Below are 20276 nucleotides of genomic sequence, written 5' to 3' on the forward strand. Positions count from 1 at the left end.
TTCTAAGAGATCTGCTTCTAAACAGTTAAGCACACTTTGAAAAAAGATGTGGGAAGTGTGTCAAGGGGGCAGGTTGACGATTTGAGGTGCTGTTTCTTCCAAAATGTTGCTATCGATTGCTTCAAAAGTAGACATAATGACTTCTTTTTGAAATTGCGGTCGAATCTGTCTGACCTCTGCATAACTTGAGAGTGTGCTAATTGTCTTTCTGATATTATTGATCTTCTCAGAAAAGAAGGAAGCAAACTCATCGCACTTGCTGTCAGAGAGCAGTTCACTAGGGATCTGACTAGGGGGGTTCGTTAGTCTCTCAACGGTAGCAAAAAGAGTGCGAGTGTTGTTTAAGTTCCTGTTTATAAGGTTTGAGAAGAACATTTGTCTAGCTTTACCTAGTTCAGCATTGAAAGCATGAAGGCTGTCTTTATAGATGCTATAGTGAATTTCGAGTTTCATCTTCCGCCACATCCGCTCAGCTTTTCTGCATTGTCTTTTCATACTCTGTACTGCTGTTGATTTTCTCCACGGCAATTTCTGTTCGCCAGAAATTCAGATTTTTACAGGTGCGATGTCATCAATGACATTCTTAACTTTTGAGTCAAAGGACTCCAGGAGAAGATCAACAGAGTCTGCAGAAATGCTTGGCGTTGAAGATATAGCCTTCATAAATAGCACACTAGTGTTATCGTTTATGCATCTCTTTCTGACAGATTCATTAGGAGCAGAGATCAATATATCAAAGAAAATACAGAAGTGATCAGATAGTGCTACATCCTTGATAACAGTGGATGAAATGTTTAGACCCTTACTGATGAGTAAATCAAGAGTGTGTCCACGATTGTGTGTAGGCCCATGCACATGCTGAATCAGGTCAAACGTGTTCAAAACCGTTATAATTTCTTTTGTGGTTTTGATTTCTGCATTTTCTATGTGAACATTAAAATCCCCTGCAATAGCAAAACAGTCAAACTCTGAACAAATCATTGATAGCAGTTCTGTGAACTCCTCAACAAAGACTGGACAGTATTTTGGGGGCCTGTAAATAATGATAAATAGAATGCGTGGAGCACCTTTCAGCACAATCCCTAGATATTCAAAAGACATGTACTGACCAAATGACTCTTGCTTGCATTGATAGACATCTTTAAAAAGTGCAGCTACACCACCACCTCTTCTGACAGCTCTGCAGACACTCATGAAAGTAAAGTCTGGAGGCGCTGCTTCATTGAGGACTGTTGCACTGCAGCTGTCTTCTAGCCATGTTTCATTTAGAAACATAAAATCCAGGTTGTTTGTGGTTATAAAATCATTGATCAGAAGTGATTTATTTTTTAGTGAGCGAATGTTTAAAAAAGCTAGCTTAATGGCATTACTTTTTGTCTCTAGAGCAATCTTAGTTTGATGCAGAATAGGCCTCAGATTAGATGGGTCAACCGTACGGCTTGAGATGGCCTTAGACTTTCTATCACATATTAAAACAGAAATAGAGAAAACTACAGGCACACTGGGTTCCCGCTTGTTCTGTAAACATTGCTGAGTGTTGCTGTTATCATAGCGGGGACCCGACACATATCACTGAGAGCTGTTATCAGTTGTTTTTGGTTCACTCACAGCAGACGGAGTAGGGTTTGGGCCCTGACGTTGTGGCAGCGGCCGGAGAGGTGTTGTAGCAGACTCGGGCACCTCTGGGGGCACTGCAATGGGCACAGACTGACCTGGTGTTACCATTTCGCTTCTGTACCCAAGATAATCGATGAAGCCCCAAAAATCCAGGGTTTTAAATCCCTCCATCTCCCACAGAGGTAAGGGGTAATCAAGGCATTGGCAAAAGTATTCTAGCACGGAAACACACTGAAAACTGTGTAGAAGATGATCCAAGTGCAGCTTTTAAAAAAAGACAATAATCCACACAAGGTGAAAGGCAAGAAACACCAACACAAGATAATCCAGAGAACAGGACCCAGCAAAAACACAAAGTAACAAGGCAGTATTTAAACAACAAAAGCTAAGTGAACATGAAGTATGCTATTTAAGAGTGGCTAACTAGGCTAATCACACACAGCTGGAACAATGAGGTCTGATAGTCTGTGCAAACAGGGATGGGAATTGTCTAGAACAGACAGATATATCTATGACATTGAACATACACCCCCTGGTGAAAAAAACCCCAGCTAAAACAAGCCTAGGCTGGTTGGCTGGTTTTAGCTGGTCAACCAGCCTGGTTTTAGCTGGTCATAGCTGGTCAGCAGGCTGGTTTTAGAGGGGTTTTGGCCACTTTTCCAGCCTGGCCAGGATGGTCTTAGCTGGTCAGGCTGGGAAACCACCAGCTAAATCCCACAGTTGGGATCAAATCAACCAAACAAGAACAAGAACAAGAACAGGAACATGACCAAATATGGAAACTCAGGAAAACTACAGTAGAAACAAAGACAGGGATAAAACACAGAACACAAATACACAACATTGACACTTTTTTTTTTTGGTGTTTATGGGCAGCTATGCCAATATTTTAAGTATAAAGTCAAAATTAGGCCTACAAGATTAAAGTTGTGTTACTATAGCATAAATATATTTTTGTGAAAATTCTACCTACCTACTGTGGCAGTTATCTGACTGAATTATGAAAATAATAAAACAATGTTGGCAAGTTATATTGCTGGCATTTCAGAGGTAGGCTAAATGTTATGACTGTTGTTATGTGACTATTCACAAGCTCTTTTATTGACGATTTTCAAAACACTGATTGATCGATTTCATGAGACATTCATTTTATTAAGTCCTTGTAATTTTTTTTCAACATTACCTCAGATATTCATTCATGTGCTGGAACTAGTAGAAAAGAGGAAAAAGATGACTGATTCACATGCCGCTTGAACTATGGCAAATGCAGCACACCACATTAAAGAGCAGAAAAACACATTTATTATTTGTATTTTGTGATCAAATATACATAATTTAAAGGCTATGATTTTTGTTAAAATAACATGTAATGTTATTTACATCAGAAAAGCCAACAATAAAGAGTGTTATCGGAGCCTACAATAACTTATGCATTTTGAAGGGGCCTGTACAAATGTTTTTGCATATGGGCCCGAGGCTGATGCTGCTGGTCAAAGGTAATTTTAGTAGGTAGCCTGAAAACTAACTTGAGCTGTGCACAGGTTAATGCTAACTTACATGATTTCAGCGTGGGAACCAACATTAGCTTGCTATGTGCAAAAACTGTGGCTTCATTTGCACTTTTACAGCTTTGAATGGAAGACACCCTAGAAGCACTTGTGACAGTTATTAATATGATCAACGAGAGACTTCATCTCACTGACCCTCACCATCACTTGTATGCTGATGAACATACATATAAATAAAAACGACTAATGTTTAGGATGCTGTCAAATACATTTTTTTTAATTCAAAGTAGAAACTTGTTTACCCATGAACTCTTAAGGAACTTTTCATTTAAGCAATATTGTTAATGTTTAAATTACTACATTTTGATAGTTTACTTTTAAGAATTTTGACTTTTTATTTAATGTAAATGTAGCAGGATTCTGTATGTGAGTTTGCTGTGTTTTTATTGCATACAAGGTCTGTTAAAAAATAACAAATGTGTAGCTATAACACATTGGTGTGTAAAAAAAAAATTCAACACACTTTCTGTGTTAGCAGGAATAACACATTGGTTGGGTTAAAAGTAACACAAAATGTGTTGTCTTTAACTAAACAGAGAGGTATGTTAAGAAGCAACACAGTTTGTGGTATTTTCAACAACTTTGTTCAAATTGAGCTTAAGTGCTGTTCATGTGGTTAAAACATCATGTTTCCAAAAGGCATTGTCATGTTAGAACAGAAAAGGGTCCTGTCAAAGCTGTTGCTATCAAATTAGAAGAACACAATCCCATAGAATATCATTATATGCTTACACATTAGGATTTTTACCCATGGAAATTACTACAGTAGTCAAACCTGTTTATTAGAATGGGGTGTCCCAATAATAATAGTGCATTTGTGTGCATCTTCATGCTAGAAATGTTTCGAAATCCACAAATGTGTGTAGCACAAATAGACAGGAATCCATCCACAAATGTACAAGGAAGTGATTTACAAATTAATATCAGGCAGTGTTGTGTTTAAGACATAAAAACATATTTGCAAGTATTTTTTCCATTTGCAAATCTCATCTTATTTATCTGTAAATTGGTTTCATTTTTGTGAATATCTTAACATTTATTTTTGGATCATAATCTATTTATTTGAAATAATGGAACAAATATAGCCACGTAGTTATAAGTATTCTGTAGTTAAGTGTACATCGTTATTGCATTGCGTTATTGCATTATCACGTATGGGATTGAATGAGTGCACTCAATAACTTCCCCTATCATTTCGGACACCACTACAAAAGTTAGGAGGGAGATTTAATACTATTTGAGCATAAGAAGAAACATTTATTGGACAGTGTACAGTGAGGTCAATAAGTATTTGATCATCCTGTGAGAAATCATGGAGGGGTCTACAATTTTCAGCATAGGTGCATTTCCACTGTGAGAGAAAGAATCTAAAAATAAAAATCCGGAAATCACATTGTATGATTATTTTAACAATTTATTTGTGAATTACTGTGTCAAATAAGTATTTGATCACTTGCTTATCAGCCAGATTTCTGACCCTCAAATACCTTTTTGCTTTTAAATAGTCCAGCTACACTCATGATTCTAAATTAGTAGCACCTGTTTGAGGTTGTTAGCTGTCATAAAGACACCTGTGCACCCCACAATCAGCCAAAGTCTAAGTAGCAACATGGGCAAAACCAAAGAGCTGACAAAAGACACAAGAGACAAAATTGTAGACCTTCACAAAGCTGGAAAGGGCTACGGGGCAATTGCCAAGCAGCTTGGTGAAAAAAGAACAACTGTTGGAGCAATTGTCAGAAAATGGAAGAGGCTAATGATGACTGTCAATGTCCCTCGGACTGGGGCCCCATGGAAGATCTCTCCTCGTGGGGTATCAATGATGCTAAGAATGGTGAAGAATCAGCCCAGAACTACACGGGAGGAGCTGTTCAATGCAGTGAAGAGAGCTGGGACCATCGTTTCAAAGGCTACTATCAGTAATACACTAAGACGTCATGGTTTAAAATCTTGTATCGCCTGGAAGGTTCCCCTGCTTAAGTCAGCCCATGTCCAGGCCCGTCTGAAGTTTGCCAGGGACCATCTGGATGATCCAGAGGAGTCATGGGAGAAAGTCCTGTGGTCAGATGAGACCAAAGTAGGACTTTTTGGTCTTAACTCCATTCGCCGTGTTTGGAGGACGAAGAATGACGAGTATCATCCCAATAATACCATACCTACAGTGAAGCATGGGGCTGGAAACATCATGCTCTGGGGGTGTTTTTTCTGCACAGGGAACAGGACGACTGCACTGTATTAAGGAGAGGATGAACGGGAACCTCCTTCCCTCAGTCAGAGCATTAAAGATGGGTCGTGGCTGGGTCTTCCAACATGCCAAGAAAACCTAAGAAGCATATCAAGGTTCTGGAGTGGCCTAGCCAGTCTCCAGACCTAAATCCAATAGAAAATCTTTGGAGGGAGCTGAAACTCTGTGTTGCTCAGCGACAGCCACGAAACCTGACAGAACTAGAGAAGATCTGTATGGAGGAGTGGGCCAAAATCCCTCCTGCAGTGTGTGCAAACCTGGTGAAGAACTACAGGAACTGTTTGACCTCTGTAATTGTTAACAAAGGCTTCTGTACCAAATATTAAAAAAAATTGACTCAAGTGATCAAATACTTAATTGACACAGTAATTCACAAATAAATTGTTAAAAATGTTAACAAAGTGATTTCCTGATTTTTATTTTTAGATTCTGTCTCTCACAGTGGAAATGCACCTATGCTGAAAATTGTAGAAGTAAGAGAACTTGCAAAATCACAGGGTGATCAAATACTTATTGACCTCACTGTATGTCAGATTTTGTAGCTCATTTCAAATATGTTATTTAAATGTGAGTGTGGCAAGCAGCTTTTGAGATTTTAGAATTTCCTTATTCAAGCAGATAGGACTTGGTCTTGCAGGCCCCAAATAACAGTCAGAAGGCGTTGCAAATATTGCCGCCAAGTGAACAGACTTATACATGCAGAGAGCGAGAAAGAGAGAGAGCTTTTCTGTTGTTGCTCATTTTTGCTTAGTCACTGTCTTTGTTGGTTTTGGTTCTTTTTTTATTTTGCTGTTTTAGGCTGTAAGGGCCTTTAAAAGAACTTAAATATTTTGGCACTTTATAGCTTTCACTACTTCATAAGTTACTATAAAGTAAATGCACACTTTATAATGTTCATCAACCAATTAAAATCAGTTATGTTACTACAGAAACTGGTTGAAGGATTATTCTCTTTGAGGCATATCAATTTGAGTGGATGAGCATGGTTTGCCATCAGGAAGGGCTTTATATGGTATTACATTCAAAATTTAAGTTTAGCAGCTGCCTTAAAATTTTAAGTTAAATCAACTCATTTTTGTTGTAATAAGTTCAAATTACTTGTTTTAAGCTGATTCAACTGATTTAATTTTAAGGCAGCTGCTGAAATTGGGTTTTTAAGTTGAATCTGGTGAAAACTTTATTCAGTGCAGCAATAAATTTAGTAAATGAAATTAAGATTAAGACTTAAGACAAAACAGACAATGCATATGGCCTAAGTTGTTGTATATTATGAGTGCAAGAAAATTTAAACAACCTTGCAATTAATATTATTGCTTGCTCATATTACAACTCCAGGAAGCTACATTTCCTGTGCATTTCTTAGTATTGTTGACATATATTTAAGTGTCTGTGGTTTGTAAGCATGTTTCTGATCTTCAGCGTTTCACACATTATTCGAGCTAAAGTGAAGTGCGTTTAGCACTTATCTCTATCATGCACACCACTTTGAGACTTGAGAGAATCAAACTTACTTTAGCAATAACTATACGCTTGTGCACATTGTACTATTAGTCGCTATATCAAAATAACTAGGCCTCACAAGAGATTCACCATCATGATGTTAAAATCAGTTCTGCTAGAATGGAATAAATAAGGAATTGTTTTAAATCAAAGGTGATTTATAATAATGCAAGCATAGCTATATGCTGTTGTGTGCTTGCTAAGCCTATATCCTCTTACTCCAAGTGCACATTATAAAAAACTACATTTATTTATTTATATTTGTTTAGGATAAATTAGGTTACGTTAGTGACTAAAGAACTTATAAAACAACGATATCAGCGTTGTCCGTCCCTTCAAAAAACAAAAATACGTCCTCTCGCATTCGCAGCGTCACAGTAATACACAGTTCTGATTGGCTGCTGCAGAAAGGCGGGTCTAATCTACAGCGCCTAGGAAGAAGAAGACGGCCATCTTCGTGAGGTCGCAGGCCTTTGTGGTGAGTTTTAAGTGTGATTTTGAAGATAGAAATCGCTGTATATTTTTTCCAGAAATGCAGCTAGCATTTGTATTCAATAGCCTGGGTTTGTATTGATTTTAGATGACCAACTTGTTATTTACCGCCTTAGGTATAACGTTAGACTGGTTGAGTAGCCTGCTATGTAGTTACCTAAAGACGACACTATAGTCCCAAACACATTATATACACGAGCTGACATCAAGTCATATCGATACGGTCGATCGTCTATAGTCGGCTGCTTGAAATACTGCTAAAACAGAAAAGTTTACGACGTATGGTCTCTTACCAACATATGGACTGACAGCAAGTAACAGGCACACAATTTAGAGTAACTGTTAAATCAACTCTGGAAAACGTGTTAGGTCTGGAGGACCAGTCTGTCAAAACCTAAAATAAATGAATAAATATATTGCTTAATTATTAAATTCTTTATTATTATTGGTGTAATTTTAACATTTTTACCATGTCACTGTATTATACAGCATTTTTACAATTTTCATTTAACTGCGTCTTATTGACAAGTGATAATAGCGTTTTATTTGATCAGTAAATGTGTCATAAATTTGTTTGATTAAAAAAAGTGTGAATGTGTAGTGTGATAAAAGTTGGCCACCTCTTTAGTGTGCATGTGGTGTTATTTTTGTATTAATCTGATTAAAATTTGTTTTTGTTTTTCCCTAGATGCCAAGACACTGCTCTGCTGTAGGTTGCAAGTCACGGGACACAAAAGACATCCGGAAATCTGGAATTACTTTTCACAGGTGCACATAGATATTTCCAAATCAGAAGTGCAAATCACTTATTATTGTTTGCATTTAGTGTTTTCTTTCTCCTGCTGTTCCTGACCCTTTTAGAACAGACCTGTTACGCACCAGTTGTGAACTATTGCTATACAACATCTTAAGATTTCCACAGACGTTTAGGTGGTTTCATTCTGATTAAGTATTAAGAAACTAATTTTCATAGTAACAACTGCAATAAAAAGTTTATGTAATGACTCAGCATTAAGTGTACAGTATGGGGGTTTGTATACTGCCATGCACTCTGAATCAAAATGTAAAATTTTCTTTATCTCGAAACAAACTATAATGATTCACATCTGCCTCCTAGTGACCAATTCACGGAACTACCTGTTAATGATCATTTGAACTTGTGTAAAAGAAGTCTCAAAAGTAGTTGTTCAGGGGGTAATTAAATGAACTTAACTTGTTAATGTTGTTTATTATGTTTTCCAGATTGCCAAAAAAGGGAAACCCTCGACGCACAACTTGGATTGTCAACTCTCGTCGCAAAGGTCCTGAGGGAAAAGGACAGTGGGACCCCCAGAGTGGTTTCATCTATTTCTGCTCTAAACACTTCACCCCTGATAGCTTTGAACTCTCTGGTGTCAGGTCTGAATATTATTGCGCACTTAACATTTCCTTCAGTATCAAAAAAAGCAATAACAAAAAAGTTTTCGGTGTAGTTCTGCTGTTGAAATACAATGTATTACAATGTAGGTACAAATAAATAAACTATTTTGATTTTCTCTTTTTTTAGTGGCTATCGCAGACTGAAGGATGATGCAATTCCCACTGTATTTGAAATTCAGCCTCACGAAAGAGGAAATGCTGGGAAATGCACAACAAAACGGAGAGGCCGACCTCGAAATGTGGACAAACATATCAGGTATTTTACACAGAGCTGCAACAAATCACCTCTTTTTAGTTTGCTTTCTCTTTAAAAAAAAATTGTGTTCAAAGGGATAGTTCACCCAAAAATGAATGGATGCACTTTATTAGAGTTCAAAATCTCAACAGCCATTCACTGCCATTATAAAGCTTGTAATAGCCAGGATGTTTTTTAATATGACTCTGTTTGTATTCGTCTGAAAGAAGAAAGTCCTATACACTTAATGACTTGCGGGTGAGTAAATCATGGAGTAATTTTAATTTTTGGGTGAACTATCCCTTTAATTGTATTCAGTGTGCACTTATAGTGTAAAAACTGAAAAATTACTATGTTTGGTAACAAAGTGCACTTTGTAATGTTGTACATTAAAGTACATGAATTATCATGTTTTAATAATCTTTTGTTATGCTTTTCACACTTATTTTGATCTGTTTACTAACATACTAAAGCACACGTGTCTGATTTTAACTGTAATGTTATTTGATATTACATTTAAAATTAATGTATTTTAAATTGATAATACTAAATTGTAAATTTGTCATTGCAAATGTATAATTGCAGATATCGTCACCTTAGAATTATAAGGTTCTATCTGCATTCTGAGCACTTTCGAGATATTGAGCTTCAAAGTTTTTGCGTTCCATAGACTTCTGTAGATAGAACCATTTTTGTTTTCTAAAAAAAGCCCCCAAATGTACATAGCTTACAAAAGAAACACCAAATAATGTAAATAAGTTGTCATAGAATAAGAAATTGTAAATAACTCAATTTTGACAAAAATGTCAGATAGAACCTCATATATTGAAATATATTTTAATGGAAATTGCATTCAATTATATTTTAATTTTAAATGTTTTAAATATAATTATTTGTCATTACATACATCAGGACACTTTAACCATATTTTAAACACAAGTACTTAAACTGTACTTAAGTCCTACTTAAAAGTCAAAAAAACATTCTTGGGGTGAGCTAATTGCATTTAACCTATAATACCTTTTTATTTCATTACAAATAACCTGCAATTAAGTGTAACATCTAAGTATATACTATTTAGTAGTTAATTTCCAGATAAATACTCTTTTTTTTTTTCACAAGAGTTTGTTATTTTAGTCTATGTATGTTTTTAACCTGTTTAAAATAATAAACATGCATATGTTTATATTATAAACACATTTCTTCCATCTTCATTTGACCCTCTAACTCTAGCACTCTAATCTAATTCTATTCTGTTTTCCTTTTTTTATTAAAAAAACACAATACCCTCTTGCACTTGCACTCTCTATTCAATTTCTAACTACTTGTTTCCTTTAAAAAAAGCCTCTAACACTAGCTTTCTCTATTCTTTTTCTATTCTTTCGACTTGTTCTAGTTTTATTTTTTATTTTTTTTAAAAGACTTCCTAACACTAGCATTCACTATTCTTTTTCTATTTTATCTACTTCTTTTCTTTTTATTCATTATATAAAATAAATAGCCTTGCCATGTGAACTGTGTCAGGGCTCGCAAAATGTCAAAATCTCTGGTAGCCCATCGGGCAGGTACTCTTCAGATTTTGGTAGCCCGAAAATTAATTTAACTAGCCCAAATAAAAAAGACACATTTTTTAAAATAAACAAAAAAAAAAAACAGATAGGAGTCTAAATGTCAATCAAAAATATTTTTAGTACACGAATATCAAGGAATTAATTTTATTTCACTATTTACAGTGTATCTGCAGAATTTTTAAATATCAATTTATGGCAATTTATGACCCTTTTTAAGAGCTGCACAAGTAAAATTAACACAGTATGAGTGGGGTTGGACAATGTACGGGAACATATTAAGCCATAAAATGGCATGATTTACAGTTCAGATACAGGTTTTCACAAAAAACAAAAAATCGTATACAATGGCGTTTCAGCCTTTATACCATTAAAAGGGATAAATCAAGTATTATCATTTATTATATTTATTTAAAACATAAATATTACTGTCTTAATTGTTTAGATTTTTATAAAGCACATTAACTCCTTTCACATTTACAACTCTTATGTGTTTGCTGCATAAAAACATGGGTCGATATTTGCAATAATCTGACCATAAACAGCTGAAAAATTGGAAGGGCAAATTCATACTCTGTCATAAGTTGGTGCTTTAGGAGCGCTGAAATATTAGGGTTTACCTAGTAATGTCTGCACACAAAGCGGCATTAAAGCTGTTTTATCAGACATGAAATGAAAATGCCAATGACATGTTTCTGAGGACAGTCGGTTCCCTTCAGATATATTCATATAAAGACATCAGTGCCGCATTTTGACTTTGAAACGTGCGGCGCGCATATTTATTCAATGACATCATTGCCTTTTGAAGTTTTATCCATCCCTATTGCAATTCTTGTCTTTCCGTCCCCAACTGTAGTTTTCATTGTTTCTATTATGCTCAAGTCACTTTGGATAAAAGAGTCTGGTAAATGACTAAATGTAAATGTAATGACTAAATATTTTAAACCAATTCTCTTCAGTGTCAAGACTTCCACCAATAACGAAGACTCAGAAAACCAGGAGATCTCCAACAATGAGACTGCTGTGCAAAAAGTAGCAGAAAATGAGTGTGAAAAAGGCGAAGGGGAGGACGAGCATGCTCAGCCTCCTCTCCAGCCTTCATCTGAGGCTCCTCAAACCTCTGAAGAGACGTCATTAGATGGCCCACCGCCTGACCCCTCTTCTCCTCAACCTCCTCCTCGTCCACCTTCTCCATCGTGCTACATGAGACGTCTCCCCCCTCCTCCTGGCTTTTACTTGCCGAAAGAGCACAACTACGCTCAGCTGTGCCCTCTAGTGTGGCGCAAGCGCTACGACAAAGCCATCGACAGCTTGGAAAAATCACTGCGCCTTCTGAGTGCTGCCCGACGGCGGGAGAACCGCCTACGCCATGCATTACTACGCCTCAGAGAGAACCGCCTTAGAAGTACTCTGTTTCGCACAAGAGATGGGCCAAGAGTAAAGGAGGCCCGAGGAGGCAGGTTTTCAAGCTGGGCCGCTCAAAAGGGACAGGGGGCTAAAGTGGAGAGAGGTTGCAGGGATCTCGAGGGATTGGAGGAGAGTGCAAATGAAGGCACAACTGATGAAATCGACCTTCTGGCTGAGAGTTGGAACGGGCAGACACAGGCGAAAGGAAAAGTCACAGCGGAAGAAGAAGAAGGGTGCTGCTTTTATTGCGGAAGAGACAATGAAGGAAACAAAGTAAGCGGATACAAAGAAGCAACTGTAGGGGCTGATGAGGTTCAAGGAACTCGCACAAAACATAAGCCTAAGAGAGTCCCAGAAATCAAAAGGAAAGCCAAAGTGCTGAAAGAACAAAAGTCAGAGAACTCAAGAACTGATGTGGCACCTGTGGAGCAACAAAGCTATTATTTATATTATTGTGAGAGCGCAGAGAATGAGGACACAATGCAGGTTGTCACCATGGAATTGCAACCGCAGCAGCTGAACACAGATGAGGAAACATCTCTCGAGCTCCACGATAACGCAGAAGCGGTTCAGCAACTCGCTCTACTGCATCCACAAACTGACATGCACACTTCGCCTGGACCTATTCAGTACTCAACCACACTACAGGAAACTTCTGCACCTTTCCAGCTGCAGCAAATCCAAGTGCTTCAGCCACAACAAGGACTTCTTCTCCCTGACCTCGCCACTAAGGAAAAAAACGACGTGGAAGTGGAGCAGGGACAGCAGTTCTTCTGGGTACAGGAGAGGGCTGATGATCACGTCCTTCTGATGTCGGTTCCCGCCGAAGCGAGGGAAAGGAACAGGGTTGATGTTGAGACTGTGCAGCCTCAGGTGATATTGGAGAGATATCAGTCAAAGGATGCTGAAGAAAGGGATGGATTGAGTGTGAAGTGTGACTCCACGGCCTTGACGGTTACAGGGTGGGAAAACGGTCAGCTGACGCATCAGTCGGACCTGAGGCCCACGGCGGATGTCAGAGAGAGACTGAAGGAGCATTTAGAGGGGTTTCAGCTTCAGCTTAGCAGCGAGTTTATTGACTGAGCTGATCAACGTGACATTTTAAATATATTTTTTATTATCCACTTGCACATGCACAGACTCTTCATTTGAGATATTTCTGAGGCCTCAGCATCATTTTCATAAGAATTCCAATTATTGTTAAAACATAACATCTTGGTGTTTCACTTGGAAGGCCCTAATTCAATAAAACATCAGTTACTATGTATGTATGCAGTTTTTTGTAAATTGCAATCATTAATACACATCAATGCTTCATTTTACACAAAACGACACTTTAGATCAGTCTAATTCAAGTTTGTCCGTAGTCTGTTTTCTGGGTTTTGAACTGTTTGTGCCCTCAACCGTGATGATCAAGTGTTCCTTTCATAAAAAACAGACAAATATTAACTGCACATCCTGTGTTTTTTTTGGGATGGACTCCAAAGATTTTAATCATTATCCTTATCATTTCTAATCTTATTAGAAGAATAACAATAACACACACATTACATAAGTTCTGAAGTAAAAACATGACTAGTATGCACAGGTTATAGAACTAGTTAATGTTTTACGTATAGACCTTGATTTAAATATTTGTGAGGCCAAAGATTGATGTGCTTTCCCTGCTTAGTTTCTTTTTATCCCATTTACCTATACCACTTTCAGATGTTTGGGATCAGTGTGATTTTTAAAACATTGATAATATTTTAATTATTCTTAAGTAATTAAATGAAAACTATTGTCAATTTTGTTTTTGCCAAGTCAGCAAATGCTGCATCACAGAAATAAATTAATAATGAATGCAGCCTTTGTGAGCATTAGAAACTTTCAAATCATTGTATGGAAGCTATTTAAAAAAATCTTTTATATAAATTTTTGCAGACCCCAACTTTTAAAAGGTTGTGTAAACATCCTAGGGAGATTTCATTGCTTTTGGCCAAGAATTGTTTACTGAAAAATATGTAGGCCTATTGTAAATATAAATTAGGGTGACTTTATTGTACAGTGAGTGCTTAAAAAAAGGATACACCAAATTTTGAGGATCTACAGTTAAAGTCAAAAATTTACATACACCTTGCTGAATATGCAAAATGTTATTTATTTTACCAAAATAAGAGGGATTATACAAAATGCATGATATTTTTTATTTAGTACTGACATGAATAAGATATTTCACAAAAATAATAGTTGAATTTATAAAAATGATTCTTAATACAGTTTTTTTATTATATTGTTGAGTCCCTTGAGTCCTGAACCGTTAAACTGCCCGCTGTTTTTCAGAAAAATCCTTCAGGTCCTACAAATTATTTGGGTTTTCAGCATTTTTGTGAACTCTTTCACACAACTGAGGAACTCGTATACTTTTGAACTTTTGAACAGAATGAATATATATACATTTTCTTTTTTTTTTTCATTTAGTACTGCCCTTCAGAAGCTACAGAAAATACTTACATGTTCCCCAGAAGACAAAATAGGTTAAATTTACCCTGAGCTTCAAATATAAATAGTTTTCACTCCCTGCTCTTAATGCTTTGTGTTTCCTTCTGAAGCTTCAGTGAGCGTTTGAACCTTCTGTAATAGTTGAGTACCTCAGTTGTCCTCAGTGTGAAAAGATAGATCTCAAAATCATACAGTCATTGTTGGAAAGGGTTCAAAATACACAAAAATGCTGAAAAACCAAAAAATTTGTAGGACCTGAAGGATTTTTCCGAAGAACAGCAGGCAGTTTAACTGTTCAGGACAAACAATTATCACTAAACAAAAAACAGCTGGGGATCATTCAGGAGTAAAGCATATCTAAACTTACTGAAACATTACTAATTTTTCACCATTATTTTCTGTGAAATGTATTATTCAGGTCTGTACTACATAAATAAAAAAAGATGCATTTTATATGACCCTTATTATTTTAGTAAAATAATTACAATTTTGCAGATTCTGCAAGGTGTATGTTTTGACTTCAACTGTGTTGACTGAAGGTATACAGAACTTTAGTTTGTATTCTTTAAACTAAGAAAGCAAGAGAAGGGTGATTTGGTTTCCAGATAACCACAAATTAATATAAAACCTACAACCACTAAGGGATCTTCTATTTCTGCCCATTTTAGCATAGGCTATTTGAGGTAAGTTCCTTTAAACACTCTATTATTATCTTTTAAGTTCGAAGGTGAATCTCTATAGTGTCCATTTGCACTGGCTAAATAAAGGAGTTAAAATATGTCCATGTGACTGAATCCGCAAATTGCACGTAGTGCCTCAAGTGACTGTCGATTTGCATGTAACAATGGACATTATTACCATAACTGCCCGTATTACCATAGGCTAATGTGAATTTCCTCTCATTAAATCTCAAAAAGTAATTTTCAAGATTCACCAACACTGTATTTATGACTAATTTAAATTTAGTCTGCTTTTTAATGTCTGTTTTCGCTAAGCTATTTGTAAAATGTGCTTTATTCACCGTCATTTGTTAATGTGAGCACCAGGGGGAGCAGCGAGACAAGACTGTCGAGAAAGAATTCATTCCTAAGTCTTAAAATATGAGTGGATTCATTTGTATTTGATTGTTACATTTTATTTTAAACCTAAATACATTACGTATTTTTTTCATCAATTTCCGAGCAAATCGTGTTGAAGAGTTTTTGAACAGTACGATTTTTTTTAAGAAATCTCTTTCGCTCATCAAGCCCATGCATTTATTTGATTTAAAAAATTGGAAAAACGGGACGTTTTAAATATTTTTAATATTTAAAAGAACTGTTTTTTGTTTGAATATATTTTAAAATGTAATTTCTTCCTGTGATTTCAAAGCTGAATTTCTAGCATCATTACTCCAGTCACATGATCCTTCAGAAATCCTTTAAAAATTCTGATTATGGGCTCAAAAAAGCGTTTATTGTTATTAATTGTATTATGTTGAAAAGGAGATTTTTTAGCATTTATCTGAAATAGAAGTCTTTTGTAACAGTATAAATGTCAAAACGTGATGATAATTTCCTTCTCCCCAAAAATGATACTGACTCCTACTGAATGGTAGGCCTATAGTGTAAATTGTTACAAAAGCTTTTTATTTCAGGTGAACATTGATCTTTTGATCTTTCTATTCATCGAAGAATCCTGAAAAGAAATTACTCAACCGTTGTTATAATTTACTACAATATTGATAATAATCTTTTTTTTTTTTTTTTTTTGCTTAAAGAGATCATACAAAATACCAAATAAACAACAATAAGAACAATTTGAATACAATTCAAGAAGTCCAAATAGCAGCATAACAAAACTAAATATACATAAGAAAAACCCAGAGAGAAAAATTAATACAAACATAAATACATACAAAGCTAAAATACAATACAAGGGGCTTCTCCATCAAAAATACCTTCAAAAGATTACAGTTTAAGGGCTTTTTTTATGTTGCATGAGTTTTAAAAATTTGAAGAAGATAATATTGATAGTAATAGTAAATGTTTCTTGAACAGCAAATCAGCATATTAGAATGATTTCTGAAAGATCATGTGACATTGAAGACTAGAGTAATGTTGCTGAAAATTGATCACAGGAATAAATTACATTTTTAAATATATTCAAATAGACAGCAGTTATTCTAAATAGTAAAAATAATTTACAATATTCCTTTTTTGCTGTATTTTGGGAAAAAAAACTTTTGACTGGCAGTGTATGACGAATGACAAATGTTGTCTAGGCCAAAATAAAAGTAGAAATTGTTAAATGCGACCACGAGGCGTCACTCTATATTAAATAGGCGAATACAATATGTTGATGTCAAAACTGGCACAATTTGAGAAGATAGCTAATATTTCATAGTATAAGTACAGCAGTGAGGGTTAGAGAAGGACCTGAACAGTGTGTATATTTTTCAGCGAAAAAAATGCTAATTTAAAGCATTTTGCATCTAGAGGTTACTAAGCAAGCTGAAGTACTCTAGTATTGTCATGAAAAAGGCAAAGCATTTGCCATGACAGAACGAGAAGGGCTATTGGTTTGTGTTGAATTGCTAATTTAATGTCGTGGTAATTACTTGCTAAAGACAACCTGTCATTAGAAGCATTTGCAATTCATAGCCCTTCGCTGGATTGGTGTCATGCCTTGACAAGAACCACAGCAGCTATCTAACGTTGAAGAAATTTGATACACTTGAGTTGTAATAATAAAAACAACAACAATAATAACAATAAATTATGTATCTCGCGAATTAATGTACATTATATTATTATTTTAAGTAACTTGCCATCTGCTTCATCCAAATATTTCATATAGGAAGATTAACAATGGCAGATAAAGTAAAAAAAAAAAAATCTGTTTTACTAATGTTAAATGAATTTAAAAAATGCTTTCAAATGTGCTGAGAAAATATGTTCTAAATTAACGCTCCAAAACAACACACGCACTTCGCTCTGATTGGTCAGTCTGGAGAAAGCCCCGCCCACACATATCGAGCCTATTTAAACACGCTTTCTGCCTTGAGGTTCTCTAAGTTCAGCACCTTCTCTCTGTGACTCTACCAACAAGCTTTACTAACCACCAATGGTTGTTCAAGTGAAATCACGCATTCGCCACAGCAGCAAAACCATGGAAGGCAACCAGCAGAAAGTAGAAGCCAACATTTTGTTACTCGGAGCTGAGAACGTTGGAAAGTCTGGTAAGTTCTGCAACAAATGTTGATATCTTTATGCATTTAGTCTGAATTAGAGCACTAACCATATCTTCCTCTTCTTCACAGCTCTTACCGTGCGCTTTCTAACCAGGCGGTTCATAGGAGAATATGGAGATATAGGTAAGCATCATTACTGACTGCATTGATTTCCAGTGTGATTTGCAATAAAACAGCGTTCGTTTTGCTCAACGGTTTATTTTCATTCACAGAATCAATATACAGCCATACTGACAAGATCGACGGCCGTGATATTTGTTTCAACATATGGGATTCACTTTGCCCGCAGGTAAGCATCTTTTGGATATTGCAGATAAAATAATGCTTAAAAATGTTTTGCATGACATATGGCAAGCTGTTTTAACATTGACTCCTTAAACCGAACTACTATTCATATTATCTGCTGATAAGTTGGGACTTGGAATAGACATTTGTGTCTTATAAATTTGTCTAGTTTCTAAAAAAATAAAATAAACTTTTTGGAATAGTTGGTAGCATCTAAGATATAAGTACTAGTATATTATGCATAGCTGCTAGTAAACTTATATGGAACTACACTGTAAAAGGTTTTCACCAGTTTCAACTTAAAAACTTAAGTTTAGCAGCTGCCTTACCATTTTAAGTTACATCAACTTAAGTCATTTCAACTCACAAGTTACATCAACTAATTTTTATTGTGATAAGTTCAAATGACTTATAGTTTTAAGCTGATTTAACTTAAAATTTTAAAGCAGCTGCTGAACTTTTTTTAAGGTTTTTAAGTTGAATCTGGTGAAAACTTTTTACAGTGTAGCAACTCAAAAGTAATTAGAAGTAATGCATAAATGTTTTGTTTCAGAATGGCGAGGAGTCGGGATACATCAGCGACAGACAGCTGCAGTGGGCGGATGGCTATATCCTTGTTTACAGCATCTGTGACCGTGCCAGCTTCAACGTGGTACGGCAACAAGTGCAGTGCATACGACAAGCCAAGCAAAAACTGGCCAGCACAGCTCAGATCATCATTGTGGGAAATAAAAGAGACCTCCAGCACAGACGTACAGTATCCAGTGAGGAGGGTCGGCTGTTGGCGCTCTCTGCGGACTGTGGTTTTTTTGAGATCTCCGCTGCTGAGACGTATCACGGAGTGCTGATGGTGTTTCACGAACTCTTTGAGCTCATCCGAGAGGCGAGGGCGCTCAAGAAGGGCCCTGCAGGGTTCAAAGGTATCGTGAGGAGCATGTCGGCAGTGTTTGGAAGAAAGCGGACTGAGTAGCTTCATGTTTCCCCTTAAAGCGGTGGACGAATCAGGGATAAGCCCTTTATGGAATCCATATTGGAACAAAGACTGATAATTGATCTCAACTGCATTTTTGCAAGTTGACAATCTTACGGTTCACGTAACAATCATCTGTGTGGTTTTTATTTGCTGGACGGACATCTTTGGATTTTTTTTTTTTTTTGCATCTTATGTCATGAGCATTACTCCTAAGGCATTAGTCAAGTTAAAAGACTTTTTAACTTCACGTTTCTCATTCCGTTTTGGAATGCAGGAACGTGTTCTATGTGAACGGCCCCTTATTTTGGAATGTTCTAAGAATGTTCCAGTTAGATTTGAATATAAAAGCAGAACTGTCTCATTGCACACTGTTTTTCAATATGTTGTAAACTGTCAGTTCTCTCTTTGTATAACTATCAGTTTTACTGTAGCTAATAAGTGCAACTGGTGGCTCAATTATTTATTATTAATATTAAGTCCCTATGCAATTAAATGAGACTGATTCTAAAATGTGGCCTCTAACACAATATGTGAATATTGTAACAATGTAGCATTTCTTTGTGAAAATGTTCATATTTCAATAGTCTTGCCCTAAGTTGTCCATGCATACAGCCATAAACATTTTTTTTTACAGCCATAAATTGCAGTGATGTGGTGGAATATTGCATTGCAAATGACTGTTTTCCAACTGTTTTGTTCGATGCATTGGTGAGGCAAACTGTCAAACACAGATCGTTGTATATATTGCAAGTGTAAAAACATATGCTTATATTGTTTTATAATAAAACATGAGAAATACTTTATCTCAGTTGCGTTTTTAGGTACTTTAGTATGCGACAAACAATACATTTTGTCAAATGCATAAAAATAACACTGATAGCAGGAATATGCAGATTGTGTGTGTTTTAGTATTAATTTTTATAGTTCTGACTTTAGTCACTATTCAGACCATAGACAATTGCATCCTTAATTTATTAATTCACTGTGCTCACATTTCAGATTTTACTGGATTCACTGGTATCCACAAAATGCCAAGCAAGCATCCTGGAAAACTGAACTTGATTGACCTGTGATTGAAAAAAGTTCAAATGAACTTCCTACATGGAAGTAAAGCTGTTGTGTCTCAAGTCCAGACACCTGAGCATCACATGTTCATTCATTCACATATTAGTGAGCTCAGAGCGGATGAGATCACATGCATAGGGCCCACTGCTGCTCGTTATATGGGATTTCTGTAAATGACGTTACTGTTCC

General features: G+C 36.1%; 2 protein-coding genes across 2 annotated transcripts; both read left to right on the forward strand.

The window, feature by feature from the left end:
* The first annotated feature begins 7358 nt into the window (after positions 1–7358).
* Positions 7359–13479, forward strand: thap7 (THAP domain containing 7). Its single transcript, XM_073821769.1, has 5 exons — positions 7359–7408; positions 8111–8190; positions 8665–8820; positions 8969–9097; positions 11604–13479. The coding sequence occupies exons 2-5, from the start codon at positions 8111–8113 to the stop codon at positions 13132–13134; spliced, it is 1896 nt and encodes a 631-aa protein (XP_073677870.1). The 5' UTR covers positions 7359–7408; the 3' UTR covers positions 13135–13479.
* Positions 13480–17611: 4132 nt separating this feature from the next.
* LOC141290195 (ras-related and estrogen-regulated growth inhibitor-like protein) lies at positions 17612–19769 on the forward strand. Its single transcript, XM_073822393.1, has 4 exons — positions 17612–17752; positions 17834–17887; positions 17977–18053; positions 18603–19769. Exons 1-4 carry the CDS (start codon positions 17638–17640, stop codon positions 19017–19019), a joined length of 663 nt encoding a protein of 220 aa, XP_073678494.1. The 5' UTR covers positions 17612–17637; the 3' UTR covers positions 19020–19769.
* The last annotated feature ends 507 nt before the right edge of the window (positions 19770–20276 follow it).

The sequence above is a fragment of the Garra rufa genome, chromosome 17, assembly GCF_049309525.1.
Source record: "Garra rufa chromosome 17, GarRuf1.0, whole genome shotgun sequence".
In the NCBI taxonomy this organism is placed as follows: domain Eukaryota; kingdom Metazoa; phylum Chordata; class Actinopteri; order Cypriniformes; family Cyprinidae; genus Garra; species Garra rufa.

Excerpts from the sequence above, each read along its gene's own strand:
- thap7 (XM_073821769.1), top strand. The coding sequence starts at position 8,111 with ATGCCAAGACACTGCTCTGCTGTAGGTTGCAAGTCACGGGACACAAAA. Across the intron at positions 8,191-8,664 it reads TCTGGAATTACTTTTCACAG|ATTGCCAAAAAAGGGAAACC; the intron begins GTGCACATAGAT and ends TATGTTTTCCAG. Across the intron at positions 8,821-8,968 it reads TTTGAACTCTCTGGTGTCAG|TGGCTATCGCAGACTGAAGG; the intron begins GTCTGAATATTA and ends CTCTTTTTTTAG.
- LOC141290195 (XM_073822393.1), top strand. The coding sequence starts at position 17,638 with ATGGTTGTTCAAGTGAAATCACGCATTCGCCACAGCAGCAAAACCATG. Across the intron at positions 17,753-17,833 it reads TGAGAACGTTGGAAAGTCTG|CTCTTACCGTGCGCTTTCTA; the intron begins GTAAGTTCTGCA and ends TCTTCTTCACAG. Across the intron at positions 18,054-18,602 it reads GGGATTCACTTTGCCCGCAG|AATGGCGAGGAGTCGGGATA; the intron begins GTAAGCATCTTT and ends GTTTTGTTTCAG.